This window comes from Gymnodraco acuticeps, unplaced genomic scaffold (genome assembly GCF_902827175.1).
Source record: "Gymnodraco acuticeps unplaced genomic scaffold, fGymAcu1.1, whole genome shotgun sequence".
NCBI lineage: Eukaryota > Metazoa > Chordata > Actinopteri > Perciformes > Bathydraconidae > Gymnodraco > Gymnodraco acuticeps.
Window position 1 is genome coordinate 235,690 of NW_022989977.1, and position 17,265 is coordinate 252,954.

General features: G+C 42.8%; 3 protein-coding genes across 3 annotated transcripts; all 3 read right to left on the reverse strand.

Annotated features, from left to right (window-relative positions):
* Window positions 1–2,720: 2,720 nt before the first annotated feature.
* On the reverse strand, window positions 2,721–4,527 carry aicda (activation-induced cytidine deaminase). The gene is made up of 5 exons (XM_034211506.1): window positions 4,451–4,527; window positions 3,608–3,773; window positions 3,212–3,494; window positions 2,916–3,031; window positions 2,721–2,810 (listed from the first exon to the last, which is right to left on the reverse strand). Exons 1-5 carry the CDS (start codon window positions 4,468–4,470, stop codon window positions 2,760–2,762), a joined length of 636 nt encoding a protein of 211 aa, XP_034067397.1. The 5' UTR covers window positions 4,471–4,527; the 3' UTR covers window positions 2,721–2,759.
* A 2,618-nt stretch (window positions 4,528–7,145) lies between these two features.
* On the reverse strand, window positions 7,146–9,214 carry nat14 (N-acetyltransferase 14 (GCN5-related, putative)). The gene is given in 5 exon segments (XM_034211460.1): window positions 7,146–7,702; window positions 7,704–7,886; window positions 8,006–8,311; window positions 8,408–8,565; window positions 9,043–9,214. Coding segments are annotated over 4 exon segments (834 nt in total). The 5' UTR covers window positions 8,489–8,565; window positions 9,043–9,214; the 3' UTR covers window positions 7,146–7,438.
* A 645-nt stretch (window positions 9,215–9,859) lies between these two features.
* znf628 (zinc finger protein 628) lies at window positions 9,860–17,160 on the reverse strand. Its single transcript, XM_034211246.1, has 9 exons — window positions 17,025–17,160; window positions 16,044–16,610; window positions 15,684–15,756; window positions 14,666–15,589; window positions 13,915–14,085; window positions 13,448–13,781; window positions 13,017–13,171; window positions 12,311–12,553; window positions 9,860–12,185 (listed from the first exon to the last, which is right to left on the reverse strand). Exons 2-9 carry the CDS (start codon window positions 16,430–16,432, stop codon window positions 10,311–10,313), a joined length of 4,164 nt encoding a protein of 1,387 aa, XP_034067137.1. The 5' UTR covers window positions 16,433–16,610; window positions 17,025–17,160; the 3' UTR covers window positions 9,860–10,310.
* Between the last annotated feature and the right edge of the window lie 105 nt (window positions 17,161–17,265).

The window sequence follows — 17,265 nt, forward strand, 5'->3', positions numbered from 1 at the left end:
CAGGTTTGTTAATTGACCAAAAAATATGAACAGTTGGAAGATTGAAAATGGGATTATTATTAGGATTATTTGTAGGTCATTGAAAAGTAGAATCATTTAGAAAGATGTGAACGTTGAAGTTTCTATTTTAGAAAAGCTGACACTGTAGTGCATCGCTGGTTTTAAAAGTGATTTATAAGAGTCATGTTTAAAGATGTGCAATACTTAAAACGTTTATAAAGGTCCTCTGAGTGTGTGTCATTAGTTAGCTGATAAAATGCTAGGGATAAATACCTTGACATATTGACTACAAGAGCTTGAATCAAACAAGCAACCTTGTATTTGAAAGATTAACTGACATAGCAACAGTCGCACGTGGTCGATAAGTGGTGTGGCTGAGTACTTTAAAGGGTTCATGAATAGAGGGGACTTGAATATGAAATAAGAACAAGAAAATAAAAGTCTAAATGCATGAAAAAGCAGCAGAATATTTGAACTGAAAACTTTAAAACTAAAAGCATACGTTACCAATAATGTCTAAAATATGTGGAACATGTTGAAGTCAGTATGAAGTCTCCATCAGACGGAAAATAATAGGCTGAGACAGTGTGTTGAACTCCAGTGACCACGTCATTAGTCTGCTGCTCTAATTATGTCAATTGGAGTTATGACATCATCGTGTTCCATGACACAGGTGTTTATATTTGAGCTAACGACGTGTCCAGAGATCAAAGGTTTCCATGGTGATCAGTGAGAGGAAAGCATTTTCATTGTTCTGAATGAAAATATGAAGGCAAAATTAAATCTGTCCTCCACTTAATATCTGTAAAAGTAAGAATCAGATTTAAAAGTTGTGTTACACGAATAATGTCAGAAAGATGTGTGACATTTTAAAGTTGGAATGAGGTTTCTGAGTGAAAGTATGAAGGAGCAGTTAGCAGTTGAAGAAGGAGCAGTTAGCAGTTGAAGTTGCATGAAGATTGTTGAAGTCTGAAGAGTTCTCCATTGACTTCCATGTTAAAAATGGGATGTATTATGGGATGTATCTCTGGAATTATGAAAGTTATGAATGATAAAAGTAATAGCCATTGATTCCCGACCGAGCTGAAAGTTTTGATGTTTCTGTGATGTTCAGAAGAAGCAGCGCAAAATAACCCGGCGGAATAATAAAGAATTTCGTGCGTAGCATAACAGATAGTTGGAATTATGTGTCAGCATTCCCACTAAAAAATCAAAAACTAGAACCATTTATATCCACTAATTAATTCAAAGTCATCATAGAGAATGTGGTTGTTTTTCCCCAGGTCATTGTGTTAATGAGTGTTCTTATACTGTGCATTTTGTTTAAATCTGTTTCAAATTATTTGTCACTGGAGAACACCTTTAAAAACCAGTTAAGCCCCATGCCCCCGGTACCGGGGACAAAACGCAACATCTTGCAAGAAAAAGCGTCTGAGGGCTTCTTAACATTTAAAAAACTATGAATGTGTCATACCCACTTAACGGGAAGAAACTCAGCTATCAGACAATATTAACTATTTGTTGTTAAGCTAAACACAAGGGTCATACCAAGCCTCTGAATTAGCCCTGAAAATGCTTAGCACAGAACTCACGGTAGAGATACCTTATTACTTATCGGATCTGCACAAACAAGATATCAGGTAGCAAGCTGAGATTCCACAGATTCTAGAAATATTAGTATCATCACTGCGCGACCAAAACTTGCGGCAGACAACACACAACGTAGCTTTATGGGACCAAAACGGAAAATAAGTCTTACCGTTGTCTGTGTCACTTTGAAATGATTACTGATAATCCATCTTCATATTTATGTCAATAACGGAGATTTCATATTAGCTGCTAATGATAGCTACGAGAGTGTATGACAGCTTCCGGTTCCGGGGCATTCTGGCTACGCATCACTCATTCACCAATGGGTAATGTTTAGATGAATTTTAGGAACTTCCCCTCAATTCTATTGGCTCTAACGGTTAAAAAGAGGTGTCAATCATCAAAATCGACGAGGGGGGCCAGAGATATGGAAAATGCACCCAAATGACCCCAGATTCTAAATCTCTCAAAAAAGGTCAAATGTCACTTGTTTTGCATCAATCTTGATACAGGGTACTTATTATATGTTATAGTTTGGATTCCTAAAGCTTTTAGTCTACTATCCCATCATTCAAGGGTGGTTTTCACTATATGTAATGTTTTTTTTTTTGGACAGACTATAATTTACATTTTTTTACTATGTTCAATCTGAATTTACTTTAAAATAAAAAAATCTATATTGATTCTGACTCTTCTACATCCAACTCACAGGTTTATCATTGCTTTGAGAACAAATATTATTAATTTACCCCTTTTAGAAGTGAAGATATAGTCATTTGTTCTGGGAATGTCATTTTCGAGCATTAGACCTGAAAAACAGGCTCGGGGCTTAACTGGTTAATTTGAGGCCAATCCTTAACAATGCTCTCAATTACTCCTTTATAGTTCAACAATAATCTTTGAAAAGCTGATGGGCTAACAAGAACTAGATAAGTTAACATCAACAACACAACACAACACAATATATTATCTCATTGTTTTATTTCACCTCAAAATATCCTACTATAGAAACAGCAAGCAGCAGCTACTCATCCTTGCAAGCCTTGGCACAACTTGAAAGCAGCTTTTTCTCAGTTTTTCTCATTCTCAGTTTAGCAGTTGTAGTGAATGATAGACATGTTTGTTTATATAAACTTAAAAGTGACACTAGAGTAGGTCACAAGTATTTCTTACAGTCCAAGAAGCTTGAAGGCATCTCTCCAATCTTCAGTTTCACACGGCTAAGAAAGAAAGAGAGAATAATATCAGTGTTAGGATTTTAAACAAATTATTGGTTTGATTTAATCCTGTTGTTTGAGGAAAAACATTCAGTCGGGTAAATGTACCTGAAGGATGCGTTTGAGTTTTCTGGCAAGGCGAACAGAGTTTTGGTGCAGATCTTCCCATGGCTTGAATTTACTCTGTTTACAATCCACAAAGTTATGCCAGCAATAGAAAAAGTCTGAAAAGAAAGGGCAAACATGAACATGCATGATTAAGAAAACAATAGCTTTTTTCGGTTTGCTTAACCTTTCATTTGTTTCTGAATCTGGAATCATGTACACATTGTAATCATTGTAATCATTGTACATGGGCTCTATCTGTATGTCTCTTCCACATAAACACCAATTTGTGCCTCCACCTTTGTAACTCATGACTGAGGTCTGCACGCCAGCTTTTTTCAGCATTATTAGGCCTTCTCTTGCAGGGCTATTCTCCATGTCACAGAAGTAAAGACGAGAGACGAAGATCCTGAGGCGAAGATTGGGCGTCTGGCTGAGGAACTGGGACAGCCTGATGGAGCAGTTTGCACAGGGGGACCAGGAGCAGAACCAGGTGATGGAGTAACTGAGCCTCTTCTCTCCAGTACCTTCACATCCCAACAGACCAGGGCACAGGGCGCCCAGGTAGCGCAGGAACAGCAGCTATGGAGGTGAAGGATGACACAGAAAACAGGAGGGATACAATTCAATATTTACAGTTATTATTTTGCCCCTGAACAGGCCCCTCTCACATGCTGCTCCATCTTGACCCATACCTCTACATGGCAGCCATTGCGATTGCGAAGGTGTCCGAAGTCAAAGGTTAAGGAGTCTGGTCCCACCCGCCTCTTCACTACAAAGCAGAGGTATGTCTCACACCGGCCCCTTGCCCAGCGCATGTTCTTGTAATGGTAGATGAACTTTTTTCGAGGCAAAAGCACGCTGAGTCAAAGTGAGAAAAATTTGCAATTTGTATTATGTAATGCTATGATCCACAGTGAAGCCTACCTAAAGGATATAACACTTTTAATTTAAGCTTAGGTCCGCCTTAAAAAAACTTTGCATTGTGATTTTATCAGTCAAGATTTCATCAGTAATTCTCAAAAGTGTTTTCCACACTAAAAACGTTGGTGACAGATGGTCTCGGTAGTATTCCGTAATTCTAAATCAGGAAACTCTAAGACAGTCTCTGTGAAGAAACTCATGAAATACTCCTTTCACTTATAATTAGTCAGATGAATCACACATATTCAAGTTTCAATCCTAAGAAGTTAGCACAATAAACTCATGCAAAGCCTGCGGGTAACCACATGTGAGTAATGGACACTCAGAAGACAACTTTCATTTATTCCTTTTATCTCACTCTCAGTTTCACCGCTTTTAGCGAAACCAGGACAGTTATCATTACTCATTAATACCGAAACCACATTATGCTCAAGCTGGTAGAGTACCAGAGTTATTGAAACTGAATTTCACTGAATAATACTTTATGTTGGTATTATCAACATAATAAACACTTATAAAAAATAAATGTAATAGTTTGCATGTGTAATCTATATAAATGTGTGTCAAACAGAAATAAATACATCATATGAATAGAATGTATTCATTTTGCTCACCTGTCAAGCTTTGTGATCATTTTCGAAAGACGCGCTGCTTTGTCCTTTGGCAGGCGTGGGCAATAAACGGAGGTAAATGACAAATAGCTAAAGTGAGTGGAAGTGTGTGTCTGTGTGTGTGTGTGTCTGTTTATTGGGGGGTTAAAGGGAGGGAACTGAGAACATATACCTTTAACTTTAACATCCTGCACACAACAGAAGCAGCTTCTGGTTGGACAGAATTTTTTTTCAAAATTAGTTCATGGTGCGTGATACAAATGAAACAGAGTCATTGTATTGTCTTGCTGCAAAACAATTACATCTATAAATGAATAAAAGATTTTCAAAAAGATTTTCAAGGCCATCATTTCCTGTGTGTTGAACATTTTTACATTTGTACACTAAGTGATTGATGTGAAAGGAATGTCATTTGGTCGCCAAATTGCACAACACAGATTCAAACAAATAATCTTAGTGACCACACATGAGTGTTTGACGTGCTTTGTAACCTTTGGAGTATTTCACAGACGTCAGTAAAGTGAGCCAACTGGCTGGAACTTTCCAAACACTCCGAAAACTCATCACAGTATCTGGCTCTCCACTTTAGTTTTCCAAGATCATTGGGTAAAAACTTCCAAATACCTTCTCACCTTGATCCACTGTGGGATTGTCACTGACCCCTCCTGCTATTCAGCCTTTCCACCTAGCGTGTCCCCCCACCTCTCTGGGCCCCTCGTTTTGGTGGAGCTACAGGCGTTCCCAGGCCTCTGAGGTCTTTACACCTACTTCGTCCTCTGATCTGGGTTTTCCCAAACTGTGTCAGGCTGGGAGCAGAACTGTAATCGACCTCCCTCACCCCTACGTGTGTGCTAGACCGACCGGCCAGCTGACCGACCGCAGTATGTGGATGAATCTCTCTCAGAAGCCTTTGAACCATCAGATGCTGTCACCCGTCCTTGCCAAATGAGGATGTGTATTATTTTGTTCTCGTCTTTTCCTTGCTCTGTCTGTTTTAGCTCTGGCCCAGTCTGCTCCCTCAGTGGCACTGCATGCAGGCATCCTGCTTTCCCATGACTCCCCTCACCCTCCCATGCACTCTGTGGTTTGGGGAATTCACCGTTTCCCAGGGTGGCTGTTTTTGGAGCTCATCTGTGTGTATGTGTGTGTGTTAGCCATCTGTATGAGCATGTCATTAACACAGTCTATATGTTATACTTCATCTGGAACAGATTTATCTAATTTATCCTTTGATTGTGTGGTGCCCCAAAATTTAGAGTGATTCACGTCTATGTGTGTCTGCATGCTCTGAGCGACCTCACTTCATATTGCATTACTCTGACGGTGCACTAAACTTAATGTCTCTGAACATTTGATCTTGTGTTCATGTCTATTTTCTCAACTTCAAGAGGCCGATCAAATGCCAAACTATATGTAACCACTTCCCACCCAGCTCTCTGGGTTTGAACAAAGTTGACCAAGGTCATCTCACAGTCACACATGAACGCTCATGTGCACTACTACTCCCCTGATATGTGTGTGTGTGTGTGTGTGTGTGTGTGTGTGTGTATGTGATGGAGTACAATATGGCCAGACACAGCTGTGCATTCAACCCAGTCAGGGGCAGAAACCGAGTGAAGGAAATGCAGAGTCATACTTTCCAAAACCCACCCGCCCACACCCTGAACACGCACACACAAACACTCACACACAGCCATACCGTGCAGACGCACATGACCACAGTCACAAACAGACTTTCTTTCCAGTGTGTGAACTCACATCTGTTTCCTGACAACAATAATAGCTACAGATAGTTTGTACAGATTGGGCGGGTAGTGGACCGGCTAACAGGTGTCTGCTCTTTGACAGTCATGAAGAAACAACCTGATGATGACCAAGAAGTGGCCGACGTAAAAACACAGCTTTCACAAGGTGAAAATGACCCGACCACACACTTACTCATGTATGTAACAACACTGTTATGTTACTGGGTGTCTCAGCTCTTTTCATCAAAGTTAATTAAAGGACAGGGATTTTCCACTACAGCGTGCATGATTGAGTTTGAAGTAAAGTATACAGTCGGCCTATATTTGTCTTCCCATCAGGTGAGATATGCCTCTTTCCAACACAAATTAACATTGTACAAACATCCTGTGGTGTTTATCTGCGGCACATTGATGCTATACTGACACCGCCTGAGGTTAGCAGGAGGTAGATCATCTATTAACATTTTAAGGTTAGCCTCAGTCTGGGGCTGTGTGCATTTCCCCACTTAGTCACATAAACAGCCAGTCACCTGAAAACCACACACACTCCGGAGTCAGAGCATCTCCATGCTTGTATTGTATCTCACCTGCTGTTTAAATATAAAAGGAAATTAGTTTAGAGACACTATTTTCCAAATTGACATACATTTGAGAGATTTTTCACGAGTTTTTTTTATAAATTCACATGAAGGAATACAAATATTAGTAATGAGGTGGGGATCATTGTTTTTGCAGACTCATGTACCCACATACTGTACGTAACGGTGAGCAACGGCAGTGAAGGAGCGCAGAAAGATAAAAGCAAATTCAAGCTGCAGATTCACACAAACAACACTTCCTATACGGTAACTGTACATCCTCCTGCACATCTGTATGGTCACGGTCACACACACACACTTTGAATATGATTCTGGGAAAGATCCACACTTTAACATTTGAAGGAAAGAAACATGTTACATCAATATGTTTTTCATTTTATTAAAAATAATGAGAAAACAGCATGACTCTGGCTCAATTATGTTTTTTGGAGTGGGTTTAAGAGGGATGGTTCTTTATATGACGAAAAGGTAAAAAATATACATAACACTAGCAAATCCGGAAATACATATTGGGATAAATAACACGTATAATAAATTATGAAATCACACAAAAGCACTTAGACAAAACACTGACACCGTCCGCAGAGATCCATAGTGCCCTTACGTTAGGGCCATTTTCGTCCCTCCGTGAGGCCATCACCATTAAACTACAAGTCTTTGTAAAACACTTTAGTGAGGGGGTGTCCCAGAAAGCCCCTCTCTGGAGTCTCAAGCTTATTCTTCTCAAAATCTTCTTCATCATCAGTCCCCTCCCCAATTTGTCGGTAGCCCAGCTTCCTGAAGAAGGCCTCACCCAGCTTGGAGGGGAAGGGGATGTGTGTGTACACCCGGAGGGCTCCAGCCTCCATCTCTCTCTGCTCCAGACTGTGGACAAGCAGCCGGCCCAGGCCCTCTCTGCGATACCAGGACCCCTGTCACCACCCTACAGATCCTCCTGATGTCCGCACGCTTCTCGCTCTCTCTGAAAATACAGCCCAGGATCTCACCATCGCAGTCTGCCACCCAGACCAGCCCTGCTTCCTGCTCCCTCTCTAGGGAGACATTCTCTGTCGGCAACTCTTTGTCCTTGTCTTTGGGTGTGATTTTGCGCCTTGGCTGAGTAAAAGAAAATATTATTACAAAAATAAGTAGAAGTTGGATTATTTGTCTGCAACATATTCCCTAGATGTAAGTGAAAACTACCAAAACACTTTCCAGCAAATCAGGAGACTAACCTTGTTAGTCCCTGGTGTCTTGCCACTGATCCTAGAGAAGGGATTTGGCAGTGTTTCGTCCTGTGTCCCTCTGTAGCTGCTACCCACATAGTCCCAGTAGGGGAGGCTGCTGCCCAGAACCCCTGTGGAGCGCGGCATGGTGATCTTGAGAAAGATAATTAGCAGGAAGACAGGAATAGCAAGAGCCAGGATAAAGGAATGGACAAGGCAGCGCAGGACTGAGGAGATAACAGCCAGGATGAAGAGGCAGAGCGGACGAGTGAGGACGTGGAGGATGAGACGGTTTTCTGTGCCCTCGCAGCCCTCCTGGCAAGTTTAAGAAAATATTAAAAAATAAACATCACAAGGGGTCATTTCCCACCACTATGAAAGCAGTCACTCTAAAACGTATATTGTACAAACCTTGATGAGGGCTTTGACCATCTCTATGTCGTCCTCCTTCATCCTCCGCATCACCACCTTGTCCAGCTCCAGCCTCACCATGTTTAGACTTTATGATCTAACAGCAGGATTGCTGCACCACTGTGGCTACACACATCCACACAGTGTGCACAGAGACCCTACAAACACATTTAAAGAGGTCATGGGCAGAATGATATTATGATTTCATGGTGAGAGCGAAATGCAACTTTGGGATATTTGATTCTAAAACATACATATAATGAATACTATTTTAGACTGACGGACTGGTTAGTGCCTTATTGGTTAATATATACCATGACACACATGCTGTAGTTGAAAGGGGTCATAGATAAACCTCCAATGCAGTAGTCTTCACCTACAACGAGCCAGTATTTGCAATGTCACACACACCCACGCTGGCTCCAAACAAAGACAGATGGGGATTATGGAGGATTTGAAGCATGCATGTGTGTCACCATCACTCAGTGCTTGTCACGCTATGCTAGCTTTCATTTGCAAGTTATCGGTGAACATCGATACTAAAAATACCTAATTCACATGAATCACATCCTTATATGGTTGTAACGCAATGTTGACACATGCAGACCCCTGCTCTGGACCCCAGTTACACTTACCTTCTCCGTCACGCTGCTCACATTTAAATGAAAATAGGTTAAAAAAACAAACACTGCATGTATCCCTCAGTTTGTTGTGAAGCCTGTGCAGGATCGGCACGTTTGATTGGATGTCCTGAGTCGCTTTTGCGCAAAATCAGGGATTCTGAAAACCAACGTACTCTGCTTTACGTCCCGTTGCACGTTTTCAGTGTGTCGATCTACGACATTTGCGTAAACACAATCTGCACCACGTAAAGTATACGTGAATAGCGAATGCAACCGTAACAACATAAACAGCGCAGCATATGCAATGACCTTTAAACAGTGTGTTTTAAAAGGATACAAACTTAAACTATTGTACAAGTAGATGTGGAAAGTGAAAAAAGTTACATTTATTCAACCTTACGTACAAATTTGAGGTCCTTTTACTTTACCTCAGTATTCCTCTCCTTCATGCTACTTCATTGTTAAAAATCCACTACAGTTTAGAGGAAAGCAATCACTTTAGTTACTTTAAAGATTTCCTTTGATAATAGAACATATACAATACAAATTACCCCCGCCATTACCAGCTGCAACATTAAAGTGATGCAGACATTAATGCATACATAATTATAATCCAATAACATAATATTATGGAAAGGGGAAGTCTGTATGAGAACTTTTGCTTCTTCAAGTATTTTTGATGACGATATTTATTTTTACTTAGTTAAGATTTTGAAGGCAGGACGTTTACTACAGAGTATTATTTGTACACTGTGGTATTAGTACTTTAACTAAAATATCTGAACACTTATTCCACCATTGATTACAAGAAAGCAAAACAATGCAAATGTTGAAAGGTATTGACATATTTATTAATAATTAATTACTATTAACATTGTGAAGAAAGTGGGCCATGTACAACATATATTCACAAAGAACGTATTTACTTAATTAACAAACTGCCAGTGACAGTATCATTTAAACTAATATATTGAGGAATATTCCAAGGTCCATGTACAGCCTATTTAAATGTATAACATTTCTAGTTTGTGGCACCATGGGATTACAACACAGTACTCCTTTAACTTCATATTCTTCCCCAGCTCCAGGAGAACTCAAACTAAAGTGCTAACACACTGCTCCCACAGTTAAGCATTCACTCACACTCACACACACTCTGTTCTTCTCTAACATGCACACTTTTAGTTAGAGAACTGCATCTCTTTAGAGTTAGGTATAGGTCCATTTCTTGTTGCATCCTCATTTGACGTCTGTACTTCTACATTGGATGCAGAGTCTACTTAATTTACAGTCTTTTCATTTGCCTCAGCCGTTACACTCTCATATTTCACTTCACGCCTCTGTGAGATCTCCCCATCCCCTCCTCGCTCCACTCTTCCATCTCTTAAACTACTAGTGCTGACCTCAATTATGACAATTTCCTCTCCATTTCCCAGTTGAAATAAGCCTTCCATGGTTCCTCTGCCATCCTCCATCCTGCCAGTTGCAGCATGACAATCTGTCCCTTCTTCTCCCATCATCCCCCCTTCACCTTCTATCAGAGCTATCATCTGCATACCTTCCTCACTTTCCTGCTCCATTTTTGTCTCACCACCTAGTTCGAACACGACCTGCTGCCCATCAAGTGGCACCAAACTTTGGGTAGGAGTGCAGGAAAGCTGCAGGCTGGTTTCTTGCCCTTGGCTGTAGGTTGCAGCAGATGGCCCGTCGTCCTGTGCATCGGTGTGGAAATGAAGGACATAAGACTCTCCCTGGCCGCTTTTCTCTCCTGTCTGCGTCTCCCCCTGCTTTCCTTCACTCCATTCACGCAGAAGTGACATCATCCCTCCCTTATCTTCCCCCTTTGCTCCTTCCCCTTCTGTCTTGAACTGCAACACGAGTGATTTCCCCTCTTCACCCATTCCATCGGCCTCACCTGATGCTTCCCCGTCAAACTGTAACACGTATGAATGCCCACCCTCCTCCATATTCATCCCCTCTTTGGGCCTTCCTTTATTATCAAAACATAACACAAACTGTTTCCCTGACATGTTTTCCCCTGTTCTTATGTTCCCCAAAGTGGTATGAGTAGCGGGGTCAGGAGTAGAAACTGATGTTGTAGTTAATGTGGTGGCTGGTGTAACCATAGTAACAGATGATGTGGGTCCTGAGGGGTCCAGTGTGGAGGCTGCAGTAATGGAGGATGAAAGGATTTGGACGGCAGTGCAAGATGTTGTGGATACAGATGATGGTGATGTGTTAGCAGTAGTGATGGTGTTTGAGACGTTACAGTTTGTTCCTGACGGAGCTCCACCTGCAGTCTGACTGGCAGGAGATGCTGGAGGTTGCTGAAGAGCAGCTTTGGGTTTGCGTCCCCGTCTGCCCCGAGCAGTCCGTGTGCTTTTCCCCAGTATGGGCTTGTTTAGCAGGGAGTTGGCTGGCAAAGTGTGCGTGGCAACAGGAGTGTTTGCATTGCTATTATTGTTGGTGATTATAAACCTGGTCTGTTGCTGCGATATGGAGTGAAAGGGGGATATCCGAGTCTGTGTTTGGTTTAGGACGGGCTGGAGTGCCTGGATAGTCTGAAGCACCGGGACAGGCTCCGGAGCTGGTGGAGGGTGGTTACCCGTGGGGACGAGAATCCAGCTTGACTGGCTGTCATTGCTGGAGGGACACTGTACCAGGAAAAAGTTTTGGGGCTGAGACGGAGGTGGAGGTGGTGGTGGAGGAGGAAGAGGGAGGGCCGGTGGAGGGGAAGTGAGAGGGATGAGCTGCAGGCCGCTGGTTGTCTGAATCATAAAGTAGTTCTGGGAGGTGTTTGGGGGAATATTAAGTGCTGGTTGAGAAACAATCAGGCTGCCTTGGTTTCCTGAGGTTTCCAGGGTGATGGGGTTGAGCAGGGTGGTCGTGGTTGTTACTCCCCCAACACTGGCTTTCACAGCCACTCCATCTTTACCTACACCACTGGCGCAGGGCATAGGAACGCCACTGCCATGGGTGCGGATGTGCCTCTGCAGGTAGGAGTGCATGACAAACTCCTTAGAGCAGTACGGGCATTTGAAGTCCTTGCTTGAGGAGTGTGTGCGAAGGTGGAGCTGGAGGTTGGAGGAGTGTGTAAAGCTTTTATTGCAGTGTGTGCACTGAAAAGGTCTCTCTCCAGAATGGGTGCGTTCATGCTGATAACAAAAAAAATTAGACATGAGAAGAAGGAAGACGTATTAAGATCACAATTTGTTATTTCCATCAAAAAAGTGTAGACTCTACATGAGTTCTTAGCTGAGACTGTGCCGGCATTACTGACCTGTTTCAGGTTTGACGTCTGGGAAAAAGACTTTGAGCAGATGGAACAGGTATGAGGCCGCAGCCCAGAGTGCATCTGACTGTGTCTACGCAGGCAGCTGGTGTTTTTGAATGACTTTCCACACTCCTTACACACATATGGCCTCTCGCCGGTGTGCTGCCGCAGGTGGTACTGGTAGTGAGAGCTCCATTTGAAGGTGAGAGGGCAGTGAGGGCACTGGAATGCCCGAACGCCTGTGTGTACCTGGGTAAAGTCATTGAAAAAGCATATTGGTGTTATGTTTTGCTTAAGTTGCTCCTTTTTGAATGTAGTATTCAATTATTTTTACAGTAGAAAATCCTATACATTTTTTTTTAATCGTTTTTTTCCCATAAGAGCTAAATGCAACCAAAGACTTGCGACCAGGAAACATTTATGTCAACGATGCAATCAACAGTTACAACTGTTATAACACTGTTTGTGCAAAAAAAGCCATCGAGTCACAACAAAGTGTGACTTTTTCATTGACGGTATGTATTTTATTGCTTTTTTTTTTTTAATTTAGCTGATTGCATAGTTGTGAACCGTTCTAGACTGCTGCATTCCCTGTAAACTACAAACATCATAAGTTTTACGCTGACATCAATTATAAAATGTTGCTCCAAAGGATAGCTCTCTAATTTGGAGCCTTAATTTGTGTGTCCATTTCTGTCAACAAAAGCCTTACCCTCTGATGGATTGAAAGCAGAGACGACCTTTTGAAGCTCTTTCCACACTCGGTGCAGCGGTAGGGCCTTTCCCCAGTGTGATCCCTCATGTGATACTTCAGCCCTGATGAACCTTTGAAGGCTTTGCCGCACTCTGAACAGCGGTATGGCCTCTCTGTACCAAAGTGTGCAAACAGAGCATCACAAATGTGAACATTTAAACTAATAATGGCAATTAATACAGTAAAAAATGCAAGCGTTGTAGTAATTATCATGGTAAAGAAGATCCTTGTAAGCGTTAACCAATTTGATATCGGATATATTGCTGATAGCTTTGAAGGGGGAATGCATATCATACCAAAACAAATGAACATATTTCTTGTCTCATATTGTCTTTTCTCCAGTCAAATCTCAATGTCTTGTGTCTGCCCTGCTATGGAAATACATTTACCTCCAACAAGAGCACTCTTGCTGGCTCCCGTCTTTTTGGGGGCTTTTGGCGGTTTGGCCGGTTGTACCTCGTGCTCCTCGCCGACAGCAATGATGTCAATATGGATCTTCCTCGGGCCTCCCTGCTGCTTGTCATCGTGGCTGGGAGAGGAGGGAAGGGGGAGAGACAGAGAAAGGGAGGGAGGGCACACTATCTCAGCCTCGGCCTCAGCTAGGAGACGTTGCTCAGGCGTGTGGGAGTGTTGGTGGGTGAGGAGTGAGGAGAGAAGGGGGAAGGAGCGGTCGCAGGCCGAGCAGCTGAACTGGGAGCGGGACTGTGAGGAGAGGGAGTGTATCTGGAAAAACAAAAGGGGAACACAGGAGGCACATATTATTCCAGGATAGAGAAATCAAAGTGTAGGATATAAATCTCAGTGCTCAATATTCAGTGCTGTCATTTGAATACCAGTGTTAGAAGGTCATTCTCACCAGTGATACATGTCTATTAAGGCCTCCACTGGTCTTGAAGGTCTTATTGCAGTAGCCACATGACAACCCAGCCCATGTGGTTCTGGCCTCTGGCTGAACGGTCTCCGAGCTCTGAGTCACCTCGGTGAAGCTCTGCAGCAGGTCATACTGGGCCTGGGAGGTGCCCAAATTCTGAGGACAAACCAAAGGGAAGTTACACATGAAACAAATCTTCAGATCCTAAGCACTTTATAGAGGGATTACGTATTATTTAGATTCATTAAAATTAGATTATGTAGACAGATAAGTGTTTTTCTAATTACCTTCAGAGTATGGCCCTTCTATTCCATATCACATTAAACAGGATATGTTTTATTTTGTTTAATTTATTTAGTTTTTAATCAAATACCTTAATAGTATAGTTTGTATCATTATCAAGGTTTAGTCTATTTTATTTTAATAAATATTCATTTCTAAGTTTCATTTAAAATGTTCTAATATTAACTGTTCTTTTTTTCGACAAGTGTTTATCACAGATTTATGATGATTATGATAGCCGCATTAAGCAGGAATCTGGCTAGCAAGCTAAAAAAGGAAATCCCATTTATACCCCTACCTACTTTCTTCTAATTGGTCAATTGTTATTTAACCAGGTAAGACAGCCCTCAACGACAATAACACCAGACCCGTTTGAATTGCTAATCAAATTGCTGAATCCTCTTTTAAGGTAGTTCTATCAATCTCTTCTTACAATAATCCGTTTAATACTTACTGTATCTGCTGCCCCCGTCAGTCCAAGAAGCACCTCTGTTGTGTGTCCATTTTCAGCCGCTGTGGTCGTCTCCACCACCTCCTCAAAATCAGCCAGCAGGTGACCAGCTCCCACCAGCCCATCCCCAACCTCCATCCCTACTCCAGACCCTGCCTCTCCACCAGCACCGCCTCCCTCTGGAGCCATATGGTTGACCTGGTGTTCCTCTAGATCTGTCCGCGTGCCAAAGTTGTGGCTGCAGCTGCCGCAGCTGTACAGCAGCAAACTGGTACCGGTGTCTGTGCTCAGGTGAACCTCCGTCCCGATGGCCCTAGATGTGTACATGCCTTCCCTGGAGGAGGTGAGAGTGAGCTGGGGGAGAAGGCTTGAATTCTGTCCGGACGGGGTGGTCGACAGAAACACTTCTTCCATCCCCACCCCAACTCCATCAGTTCCCTCCTGGCTCACAAATCCCACCATGTCCGTCAACATGGACGATGTCACTTCCTCTGATCCTACCAAAATCTCCACTATCTCACTTCCCTTCTTGGCAGCACCTCCACTCTTTCCCTCCTTTCCTCCTGGGTTCGAGTGTGAGTTCTTGTGAAGGGCGAGATTTGATGAATGCGTGAAGCTTCGTCCACACTCCCCGCAGATGTAGGGCCTCTCACCTGTATGGATCCTCATGTGCTGCCTTAGGTTGGTAGACTGAGTGAAGGATTTGTTACACACTGTGCAGGTGTAAGGCTTGAGACCAAGGTGGACGTTCTTGTGTCGCCGCAGACTGCTCGAGTTTTTGAAGGCCTTGGGGCAGGTGTCACACGGGTATGGACACTCTCCAGTATGCTGGCGCAGGTGATACTGGTAATGAGAGCTCCATTTGAAAGTCAGTGGGCAATAGGGACACAAGAAGGTACGCACTCCAGTGTGGACACTCTGATGGACCTGGAGACAGAAAGAGATGTGAATGCATCTGTCAGTGATTCCTTTTCCCTGAGGAAATCATTGTTTATAAAAATGCCTTTATTTGACATCTCACCTGGAGCAGAGAGGAGCGTTTGAAGGCTTTTCCACACTCCTGACATTTGTAAGGCTTCTCCCCTGAGTGAGACCTGAAAAATTGAAATATTTAAGAAGATAACTCAATCAATTACAACAATCAACAGATGTGACACATAATACATAGAAAATATATGTAACACTTTGTTTATGGTTTGTCATATACACTGACATAGTCTTGCACCATTTATAGCTGTTAATGGATTACACTACTTTGAGTTTTCCTCAATTTGGACACTTATACCTCTCTCCTATTCACTTCAATACTGATGGGACTTCACGACTGTACAGTAACAGCGTAACCATTGTAAAGGTGGTAAAATAGTTCCATTATGGGTACCGTTGGTGGTAGAGCAGAGCAGAGGAGCCCTTGAAGGCCTTGGGGCAGAGGTTGCAGCGGTATGGTCTCTCATTGTTGTGGCTCCTTTGGTGATGGGTGAGCCTGGAAGACCACCTGAAGCTCTTCCCACAATCCATACACAGGAAGGGATGGTCCATCTGCTCGGGCTGCTGAGGTGGGTCCGGCATAGAGGACTCAACCATATCCAGAACCACCTCTACCTCACGTTCTACTACTCCCTTGTCTCCCTCCACCATCTCTTCTCTGTCCCTATTGTCCTCGCCATCCTCTCCAGAGCCAAGAAGGGATGAAGGGAAAGGAGAAAGGGAGGCGGTGGACTGAGATGGTAAGAGTTCTGCTTGGACCACCAAGGCCACAGTGTTAGCCATTTCCAGAATAATCTGGCAGCAGATGAGGGGTGTTTCTTGGCAGCAGGTGTGGATCAGTTTTGGGGCAGTATCATAGCTTTTCTTTCAGCTTTCCTTCATTCATGGTTTATTTCCATTGTTGTTCTCCCTGTCAGCCACTGGACACATCAGCTGTCCAAAGTTGAAGCTCAGGATGAGTCTGACAAAGAGTGAAATGGAAATAAATACAGTATAATTAGTTGGTAATTCCTGGTGAGAATGTTCCCTTTAAATGCCCCCACCTTCCCTCCAGTCTCTGAACCTGCCCCCCCCCCTCCCTCCCTGCTGTCTTTCCTCTGGCAATCAGTCCGATTCTGTCCGACCCCGCAGTGCGGTGCTTGCTAGCAAAACACACAGAAGCTACAGCTAGGTTACACATGAAGCTACTCCATAACTATATTCAAATGTAATCAAACCAACAAAAACGACGCACAGAACATATCAGTGTTAACAGTATCAACAAATACAACTACTGGCCTTCATTTAAAGCTAAACTAGCCTCCATCAATGCGTAAAATCGTGGTTAAACCGCTCGATAAAGATGTGCATAAATACAGGCTGAAGCAGTACTCACCGGGCATCTTTAACTCATCTTTAGCTATATTGTTGATATTATAATAATGGAAAAAGGTACTGCAGTGCTAATCCACACAACCTTAACAATAAACACAGCGCATACTAACAGCAGTTCTCCACTCGATGCCGCCTCCTAAGAACAGCGAAGGTGATTGGCTGTTAGTCACAATAGATGCGCTCTACTATTGGTTAAGAGCTTCAACAAGCAGATTGACGGCTTAAAAATATATGTTTTAACT

Bases quoted from the DNA above. Each gene is read 5' to 3' on its own strand.
- aicda (XM_034211506.1), bottom strand. From the start codon at position 4,470: ATGATCACAAAGCTTGACAG. The intron at 3,495-3,607 runs GTATGGGTCAAG...TCACCTCCATAG, and splicing joins GCAATGGCTGCCATGTAGAG to CTGCTGTTCCTGCGCTACCT. The intron at 2,811-2,915 runs GTACATTTACCC...TTTCTTTCTTAG, and splicing joins AACTCAAACGCATCCTTCAG to CCGTGTGAAACTGAAGATTG.
- znf628 (XM_034211246.1), bottom strand. From the start codon at position 16,432: ATGGCTAACACTGTGGCCTTGGTGGTCCAAGCAGAACTCTTACCATCT. The intron at 15,757-16,043 runs GTACCCATAATG...TCAATTTTTCAG, and splicing joins GCTCTGCTCTACCACCAACG to GTCTCACTCAGGGGAGAAGC. The intron at 12,186-12,310 runs GTCAGTAATGCC...TTTTGTTATCAG, and splicing joins AGACGTCAAACCTGAAACAG to CATGAACGCACCCATTCTGG.